This window comes from Oncorhynchus clarkii, chromosome 3, assembly GCF_045791955.1.
Source record: "Oncorhynchus clarkii lewisi isolate Uvic-CL-2024 chromosome 3, UVic_Ocla_1.0, whole genome shotgun sequence".
In the NCBI taxonomy this organism is placed as follows: domain Eukaryota; kingdom Metazoa; phylum Chordata; class Actinopteri; order Salmoniformes; family Salmonidae; genus Oncorhynchus; species Oncorhynchus clarkii.
In genome coordinates, this window is record NC_092149.1 from 3,532,974 (window position 1) to 3,542,973 (window position 10,000).

Here is a 10,000-nt window from a genome sequence, read left to right on the forward strand (position 1 = left end):
TCTATGTATATTATCAGATAGTTGTAACAGTTCTGGTTAGTTCAACATCATCTATGTATATTATCAGATAGTTGTAACAGTTCTGGTTAGTTCAACATCATCTATGTATATTATCAGATAGTTGTAACAGTTCTGGTTAGTTCAACACCATCTATGTATATTATCAGATAGTTGTAACAGTTCTGGTTAGTTCAACACCATCTATGATGTATATTATCAGATAGTTGTAGCAGTTCTGGTTAGTTCAACATCATCTATGTATATTATCAGATAGTTGTAACAGTTCTGGTTAGTTCAACATCATCTATGTATATTATCAGATAGTTGTAACAGTTCTGGTTAGTTCAACACCATCTATGTATATTATCAGATAGTTGTAACAGTTCTGGTTAGTTCAACACCATCTATGTATATTATCAGATAGTTGTAACAGTTCTGGTTAGTTCAACACCATCTATGTATATTATCAGATAGTTGTAACAGTTCTGGTTAGTTCAACATCATCTATGTATATTATCAGATAGTTGTAACAGTTCTGGTTAGTTCAACATCATCTAGGATGTATATTATCAGATAGTTGTAACAGTTCTGGTTAGTTCAACACCATCTATGTATATTATCAGATAGTTGTAACAGTTCTGGTTAGTTCAACATCATCTATGTATATTATCAGATAGTTGTAACAGTTCTGGTTAGTTCAACATCATCTATGTATATTATCAGATAGTTGTAACAGTTCTGGTTAGTTCAACACCATCTATGTATATTATCAGATAGTTGTAACAGTTCTGGTTAGTTCAACATCATCTATGTATATTATCAGATAGTTGTAACAGTTCTGGTTAGTTCAACACCATCTATGTATATTATCAGATAGTTGTAACAGTTCTGGTTAGTTCAACATCATCTATGTATATTATCAGATAGTTGTAACAGTTCTGGTTAGTTCAACACCATCTATGTATATTATCAGATAGTTGTAACAGTTCTGGTTAGTTCAACACCATCTATGTATATTATCAGATAGTTGTAACAGTTCTGGTTAGTTCATCATCATCTAGGATGTATATTATCAGATAGGTGTAGCAGTTCTGGTTAGTTCAACATCATCTAGGATGTATATCTCCTGGTAGTTTGGCTGAGAGGACAGAGAGGTGTGTTGCTTCCAGTCTGAGTACCACTTCAGATAGCTGTTAATGATACAGAACTCACCTTGTTCACATTCACCATCTGGTTGTGCAATAATAACAGTAGTTTCTAATGAGGAACCATTCCTCACAACCTCCTATCTATCTATCTATCTATCTATCTATCTATCTCTCTCTCTCTCTCTCTCTGTCTCTCTCTCTGTCTCTCTGTCTCTCTCTCTGTCTCTCTGTCTCCCTCTCTCTCTCTCTCTCTGTCTCTCTCTCTCTCTGTCTCTCTCTCTCTCTCTCTCTGTCTCTCTCTCTCTCTGTCTCTCTCTCTCTCTCTCTCTCTCTCTCTTGCGCTCGCTCAGCAAGGGATGCTTCTGGTACTTGACTTCTTTATGACCGTAAAGTATGTTGGTTTGATTTCTAGTTGAACTCCCAGGTCTCAGAGTGGAAGACTAGACATGTGTTCTCGGGAAGATCTAGATGCCTCCCACTGCCCTGAGAGAGTGCTCTTACTGTGAGTGGTAACCCCCTGATCTTAACCTCTTGGTTAGGAAGCCCCAGTAATGGTTCTCTGTGGTGCTTTAAAGCCAGGATGTAATGGAGCTGTATCTAATGGACTCTGTCCTGGTCTCTTTCTGGTGTTTTTCTAAGACCTGGGATGTTTGCCAGGCACACTGTCGGTCCTTATCTTACAGCCAGGGTCACCAAGAGGTTAATGTTCGGCCCATGGGTGGTCAGACCTACCCATGCAGACCCATTTAACCTCATAGCCACCTCTCCTGGTCAGACCTAAACAGACAGACTCCTTTAACCTCATAGCCACCTCTCCTGGTCAGTCATCCTCATGCATCATCATCATCTCAGGACCCAGGACTATAGGACCATAGCCACCTCTCCTGGTCAGTCATCCCCAGACGGACTCCTTTAACCTCATACCCACCTCTCCTGGTCAGTCATCCCCAGACAGACTCCTTTAACCTCATAGCCACCTCTCCTGGTCAGACCTAAACAGACAGACCTGAGGGTCTCAGAACCCGGGACTATAGGACCATAGCCATCTCTCCTGGTCAGACAGACCTCAGAACCCGGGACTATAGGACCATAGCCACCTCTCCTGGTCAGTCATCCCCAGACAGACTCCTTTAACCTCATAGCCACCTCTCCTGGTCAGACCTAAACAGACAGACCTGAGGGTCTCAGAACCCGGGACTACAGGACCATAGCCATCTCTCCTGGTCACAGACCTGAAGGTCTCAGGACCCGGGACTATAGGACCATAGCCATCTCTCCTGGTCAGACAGACCTGAGGGTCTCAGGACCCGGGACTATAGGACCAAAGCCAGCTATCTCCATCTGATTGGTGGTCAGTCAGACCCATACAGGTCTCAGGACCGTAGATAGCCCCATCTCCAGTTGCTGGGCTCCCACTCAGACCCCTTCAGACTCCCTGAAACCTTCAGACCCCCTGAAACCTCAACATGGCTAGTGTCTCAACATGGCTAGTGTCTCAACATGGCTAGTGTCTCAACATGGCTAGTGTCTCAGCATGGCTAGTGTCTCAGCATGGCTAGTGTCTCAACATGACTAGTGTCTCAACATGACTAGTGTCTCAACATGGCTAGTGTCTCATCATGGCTAGTGTCTCAGCTGGCTAGTTTCTCAACATGGGGACATGACTAGTGTCTCAACATGGGGACATGGCTAGTGTCTCAGCATGACTAGTGTCTCAACATGGCTAGTGTCTCAACATGGCTAGTGTCTCAACATGGCTAGTGTCTCAACATGACTAGTGTCTCAACATGGCTAGTGTCTCAACATGGCTAGTGTCTCAACATGACTAGTGTCTCAGCATGGCTAGTGTCTCAGCATGGCTAGTGTCTCAACATGTCTAGTGTCTCAACATGGCTAGTGTCTCAACATGGCTAGTGTCTCAACATGATTAGTGTCTCAACATGACTAGTGTCTCAACATGACTAGTGTCTCAGCTGGCTAGTGTCTCAGCATGGCTAGTGTCTCAACATGACTAGTGTCTCAACATGGCTAGTGTCTCATCATGGCTAGTGTCTCAGCTGGCTAGTTTCTCAACATGGGGACATGACTAGTGTCTCAACATGGGGACATGGCTAGTGTCTCAGCATGACTAGTGTCTCAACATGGCTAGTGTCTCAACATGGCTAGTGTCTCAACATGGCTAGTGTCTCAACATGGCTAGTGTCTCAGCATGGCTAGTGTCTCAACATGGCTAGTGTCTCAACATGGCTAGTGTCTCAACATGGCTAGTGTCTCAACATGGCTAGTGTCTCAGCATGGCTAGTGTCTCAACATGGCTAGTGTCTCAACATGGCTAGTGTCTCAACATGGCTAGTGTCTCATCATGGCTAGTGTCTCAGCTGGCTAGTGTCTCAACATGGGGACATGACTAGTGTCTCAACATGGCTAGTGTCTCAACATGGCTAGTGTTTCAACATGGCTAGTGTCTCAACATGGCTAGTGTCTCAACATGACTAGTGTCTCAGCTGGCTAGTGTCTCAACATGACTAGTGTCTCAACATGACTAGTGTCTCAACATGACTAGTGTCTCAACATGACTAGTTTCTCAACATGACTAGTGTCTCATCATGGCTAGTGTCTCAGCTGGCTAGTGTCTCAACATGGGGACATGACTAGTGTCTCAACATGGGGACATGGCTAGTGTCTCAACATGGCTAGTGTCTCAACATGGCTAGTGTCTCAGCATGGCTAGTGTCTCAACATGGCTAGTGTCTCAGCATGGCTAGTGTCTCAACATGGCTAGTGTCTCAGCATGGCTAGTGTCTCAACATAACTAGTGTCTCAGCTGGCTAGTGTCTCAACATGGCTAGTGTCTCAACATGACTAGTGTCTCAACATGACTAGTGTCTCAACATGGCTAGTGTCTCAGCATGGCTAGTGTCTCAACATGGCTAGTGTCTCAACATGGCTAGTGTCTCAACATGACTAGTGTCTCAACATGACTAGTGTCTCAGCTGGCTAGTGTCTCAGCATGGCTAGTGTCTCAGCATGGCTAGTGTCTCATCATGGCTAGTGTCTCAGCTGGCTAGTGTCTCAACATGGGGACATGACTAGTGTCTCAACATGGGGACATGGCTAGTGTCTCAACATGGCTAGTGTCTCAGCTGGCTAGTGTCTCAGCTGACTAGTGTCTCAACATGACTAGTGTCTCAACACTGCTAGTGTCTCCGCCTGGCTAGTGTCTCAACATGACTAGTGTCTCAACATGACTAGTGTCTCAACATGGGGACATGGCTAGTGTCTCAACATGGCTAGTGTCTCAACATGGCTAGTGTCTCAACATGGCTAGTGTCTCAACATGGCTAGCGTCTCAACATGGCTAGTGTCTCAACACGACTAGTGTCTCAACATGGCTAGTGTCTCAGCATGGCTAGTGTCCCAGCATGGCTAGTGTCCCAACATGGCTAGTGTCCCAACACGGCTAGTGTCTCAGCATGGCTAGTGTCTCAGCATGGCTAATGTCTAAGGGCAGGTCTATCTGTGTATGAGGGCAGGTCATTGTGTGTATAAGGGCAGGTCTATGTGTATCAGGGCAGGTCTATGTGTATCAGGGCAGGTCTATGTGTGTATAAGGGCAGGTCTATGTGTGTATAAGGGCAGGTCTATATGTGTATAAGGGCAGGTCTATGTGTGTATGAGGGCAGGTCTATGTGTGTATCAGGGCAGGTCTATGTGTATCAGGGCAGGTCTATGTGTGTATCAGGGCAGGTCTATGTGTATCAGGGCAGGTCTATGTGTAAAAGGGCAGGTCTATGTGTATAAGGGCAGGTCTATGTGTATAAGGGTAGGTCTATGTGTATATAAGGGTAGGTCTCTGTGTATATAAGGGCAGGTCTATGTGTATCAGGGCAGGTCTATGTGTATAAGGGCAGGTCTATGTGTATAAGGGCAGGTCTATGTGTATAAGGGTAGGTCTATGTGTATATAAGGGCAGGTCTATGTGTATAAGGGCAGGTCTATGTGTATAAGGGCAGGTCTATGTGTATAAGGGCAGGTCTATGTGTATAAGGGCAGGTCTATGTGTATAAGGGCAGGTCTATGTGTATAAGTGCAGGTCTATGTGTATCAGGGCAGGTCTATGTGTGTATAAGGGCAGGTCTATGTGTATCAGGGCAGGTCTATGTGTATCAGGGCAGGTCTATGTGTGTATAAGGGCAGGTCTATGTGTATAAGGGCAGGTCTGTGTGTGTATCAGGGCAGGTCTGTGTGTGTATAAGGGCAGGTCTATGTGTATTAGGGCAGGTCTATGTGTATGAGGGCATGTCTATGTGTATAAGGGCAGGTCTATGTGTGTATCAGGGCAGGTCTATGTGTGTATCAGGGCAGGTCTATGTGTGTATCAGGGCAGGTCTATGTTTATAAGGGCAGGTCTATGTGTGTATCAGGGCAGGTCTATGTGTGTATCAGGGCAGGTCTATGTGTTCATCAGGGCAGGTCTATGTGTGTATGAGGGCAGGCCTATGTGTATGAGGGCAGGTCTATGTGTATCAGGGCAGGTCTATGTCTATAAGGGCAGGTCTATGTGTGTATCAGGGCAGGTCTATGTGTATATCAGGGCAGGTCTATGTGTATCAGGGCAGGTCTATGTGTATCAGGGCAGGTCTATGTGTATCAGGGCAGGTCTATGTGTATAAGGGCAGGTCTATGTGTATCAGGGCAGGTCTATGTGTATAAGTGCAGGTCTATGTGTGTATATAAGGGCAGGTCTATGTGTGTATCAGGGCAGGTCTATGTGTGTATCAGGGCAGGTCTATGTGTGTATAAGGGCAGGTCTATGTTTGTAAGGGCAGGTCTATGTGTGTAAGGGCAGGTCTATGTGTGTAAGGGCAGGTCTATGTGTATAAGGGCAGGTCTATGTGTGTATCAGGGCAGGTCTATGTGTGTATCAGGGTAGGTCTATGTGTATCAGGGCAGGTCTATGTGTATCAGGGCAGATCTATGTGTATCAGGGCAGATCTATGTGTATCAGGGCAGGTCTATGTGTATGAGGGCAGGTCTATGTGTATGAGGGCAGGTCTATGTGTATGAGGGCAGGTCTATGTGTATGAGGGCAGGTCTATGTGTATGAGGGCAGGTCTATGTGTATAAGGGCAGGTCTATGTGTATGAGGGCAGGTCTATGTGTATGAGGGCAGGTCTATGTGTATGAGGGCAGGTCTATGTGTATCAGGGCAGGTCTATGTGTATCAGGGCAGGTCTATGTGTATAAGGGCAGGTCTATGTGTATAAGGGCAGGTCTATGTGCTTCCTGCTCCTACCAGCTGCTGGCCCAGTTGCTTTTGTCACAGCTGGACCCAGTCAGAGTCTAATAGAGCTAATACAACATATTAAAGATGGCCGCCTCTAGTCCACATGACGGGTCAAATATTACTGTAGACGACCCGTACGTAAACACCGTGTGTAACGGGAGCATGGGTAATGAGGCTGTGATTAATAGGCATGAGGTCTGTAAGAGACACCCTGTTGTGATTGGCTGGCATGTAAATCCTCTCTGTGATTGGCTGGATTACTGAGTCATGGTGTTGGGGTGAAGGCATTCCTGAAGCTGTCAGTAGACCCCGCCCACTCTCATATCTAAATATTGACTGGCCTGTAAATCCTCTCTGTGATTGGCTGGATTACTGAGTCATGGTGTTGGGGTGAAAGCATTCCTGAAGCTGTCAGGAGACCCCGCCCACTCTCATATCTAAATATTGACTGGCCTGTAAATCCTCTCTGTGATTGGCTGGATTACTGAGTCATGGTGTTGGGGTGAAGGCATTCCTGAAGCTGTCAGTAGACCCCGCCCACTCTCATATCTAAATATTGACTGGCCTGTAAATCCTCTCTGTGATTGGCTGGATTACTGAGTCATGGTGTTGGGGTGAAGGCATTCCTGAAGCTGTCAGTAGACCCCGCCCACTCTCATATCTAAATATTGACTGAGGAGATCCACCCTGGATCCACAGGACGCTACTAATGACAGACATTGGTCAGGGTAGGAGTCTGAGGACATGGCTGTTTATGAAAGACTAGATATGAGACTGACTAGCTGATCATTGTTCTCTCTCTCTGTCTCTCTCTCTCTGTCTCTCTCTCCCTCCTCTAGGTCGTATTATGTCTATATACAGTGTTGTCTCTCCCTCCTCTAGGTCATATTATGTCTATATACAGTGTTGTTTCTCCCTCCTCTAGGTCATATTATGTCTATATACAGTGTTGTCTCTCCCTCCTCTAGGTCATATTATGTCTATATACAGTGTTGTATGTCCTGTCCTGTCCTCTCTCTCCCTCCTCTAGGTGTTTGGAGTCCAGGCTGGTTTGTCCTGTCCTCTCTCTCCCTCCTCTAGGTGTTTGGAGTCCAGGCTGGTTTGACCTGTCCTCTCTCTCCCTCCTCTAGGTGTTTGGAGTCCAGGCTGGTTTGACCTGTCCTCTCTCTCCCTCCTCTAGGTGTTTGGAGTCCAGGCTGGTTTGACCTGTCCTCTCTCTCCCTCCTCTAGGTGTTTGGAGTCCAGACTGGTTTGACCTGTCTGGACAGTACAGGCGGTTTCCTCCCTCTGTCCCCTCTCATCCCTTCCTTCAGTACAGCCCTCTACGGCAAGCTGCTCCAGATGCCTCAGTACTGGTGAGTACCGCTACTCTGATTTAGTCATGTTTGGATGTGTTTATGTAGGTATCTTCTACCTGGTGTTCAAGGTGCTTCGGTATGTAGGGGGACTGGAACTCACCTCATCCACTACCAGTGTGGAGAAACCAACTTGGTGATGCCACGGCAGCCATTTTATTCACCAACTGGGTGATGCCACGGCAGCCATTTTATTCACCAACTGGGTGATGCCACGGCAGCCGTTTTGTTCACCACCTGTTGACTACTAGAGTGTGTTGGCTACTAGAGTGTGTTGGCTACTAGAGTGTGTTGGCTACTAGAGTGTGTTGGCTACTAGAGTGTGTTGGCTACTAGAGTGTGTTGGCTACTAGAGTGTGTTGACTACTAGAGTGTGTTGACTACTAGAGTGTGTTGACTACTAGAGTGTGTTGACTACTAGAGTGTGTTGACTACTAGAGTGTGTTGACTACTAGAGTGTGTTGACTACTAGAGTGTGTTGACTACTACAGTGTGTTGGCTACTAGAGTGTGTTGACTATTATAGTGTGTTGACTACTAGAGTGTGTTGACTACTAGAGTGTGTTGACTACTAGAGTGTGTTGACTACTAGAGTGTGTTGACTACTAGAGTGTGTTGACTACTAGAGTGTGTTGACTATTATAGTGTGTTGACTACTAGAGTGTGTTGACTACTAGAGTGTGTTGGCTACTAGAGTGTGTTGGCTACTAGAGTGTGTTGGCTACTAGAGTGTGTTGGCTACTAGAGTGTGTTGGCTACTAGAGTGTGTTGGCTACTAGAGTGTGTTGACTACTAGAGTGTGTTGAATACTAGAGTGTGTTGACTACTAGAGTGTGTTGACTACTAGAGTGTGTTGACTACTAGAGTGTGTTGACTACTAGAGTGTGTTGACTACTATAGTGTGTTGACTACTATAGTGTGTTGACTACTATAGTGTGTTGACTACTAGAGTGTGTTGACTACTAGAGTGTGTTGACTACTAGAGTGTGTTGACTACTAGAGTGTGTTGACTACTAGAGTGTGTTGACTACTAGAGTGTGTTGGCTACTATAGTGTGTTGACTACTAGAGTGTGTTGACTACTAGAGTGTGTTGACTACTACAGTGTGTTGACTACTAGAGTGTGTTGACTACTAGAGTGTGTTGACTACTAGAGTGTGTTGACTACTAGAGTGTGTTGACTACTACAGTGTGTTGACTACTAGAGTGTGTTGACTACTAGAGTGTGTTGACTACTAGAGTGTGTTGACTACTAGATGGGTTGACTACTAGACGATGGGTTGACCACTAGATGGGTTGACCACTAGACGGTGGGTTGACTACTAGACGATGGGTTGACTACTAGACGATGGGTTGACCACTAGACGGTGGGTTGACCACTAGACGTGGGTTGACCACTAGACGTGGGTTGACCACTAGACGGTGGGTTGACCACTAGACGGTGGGTTGACTACTAGAGGGTGTTGGCTAGACGATGGGTTGACCACTAGACGATGGGTTGACCACTAGACGGTGGGTTGACCACTAGACGGTGGGTTGACTACTAGAGGGTGTTGGCTAGACGATGGGTTGACCACTAGACGATGGGTTGACCACTAGACGGTGGGTTGACCACTAGACGGTGGGTTGACCACTATACGGTGGGTTGACCACTAGACGATGGGTTGACCACTAGACGATGGGTTGACCACTAGACGATGGGTTGACTACTAGAGGGTGTTGGCTAGACGGGGTGCTGGCTAGACCGGGTGCTGGCTAGACGGGCTGTTGGCTAGACGGGCTGTTGGCTAGACGGGGTGTTGGCTAGACGGGGTGTTGGCTAGACGGGCTGTTGGCTAGACGGGGTGCTGGCTAGACGGGGTGCTGGCTAGACCGGGTGCTGGCTAGACGGGCTGTTGGCTAGACGGGCTGTTGGCTAGACGGGCTGTTGGCTAGACGGGGTGTTGGCTAGACAGGGTGTTGGCTAGACGGAGTGTCAGAAGAACAGAGATGCTGGTATGGGAATGACAGAGCCCCAGCCACCAAAACACCAAAGCCCTTTGGGGGATGTGATATAGAGAGATGGATGAGCTGCCTGTAGTCTTGGTTTGGGGGATACAGAGAGATGGATGAGCTGCCTGTAGTCTTGGTTTGGGGAATACAGAGAGATGGGTGAGCTGCCTGTAGTCTTGGTTTGGGGAATACAGAGAGATGGATGAGCTGCCTGTAGTCT

The 10,000-nt window shown here is 46.6% G+C and overlaps 1 protein-coding gene across 1 annotated transcript in view; it reads left to right on the top strand.

Moving 5' to 3' along the window:
* Window positions 1–10,000, top strand: part of LOC139405576 (intermembrane lipid transfer protein VPS13B) — a 316,293-nt gene that overhangs the window by 153,012 nt on the left and 153,281 nt on the right. The window contains exon 16 of the mRNA XM_071147988.1: window positions 7,666–7,790. Coding sequence (XP_071004089.1) covers window positions 7,666–7,790 — 125 coding nt within the window. The remainder of the gene's footprint in view (window positions 1–7,665; window positions 7,791–10,000) is intronic.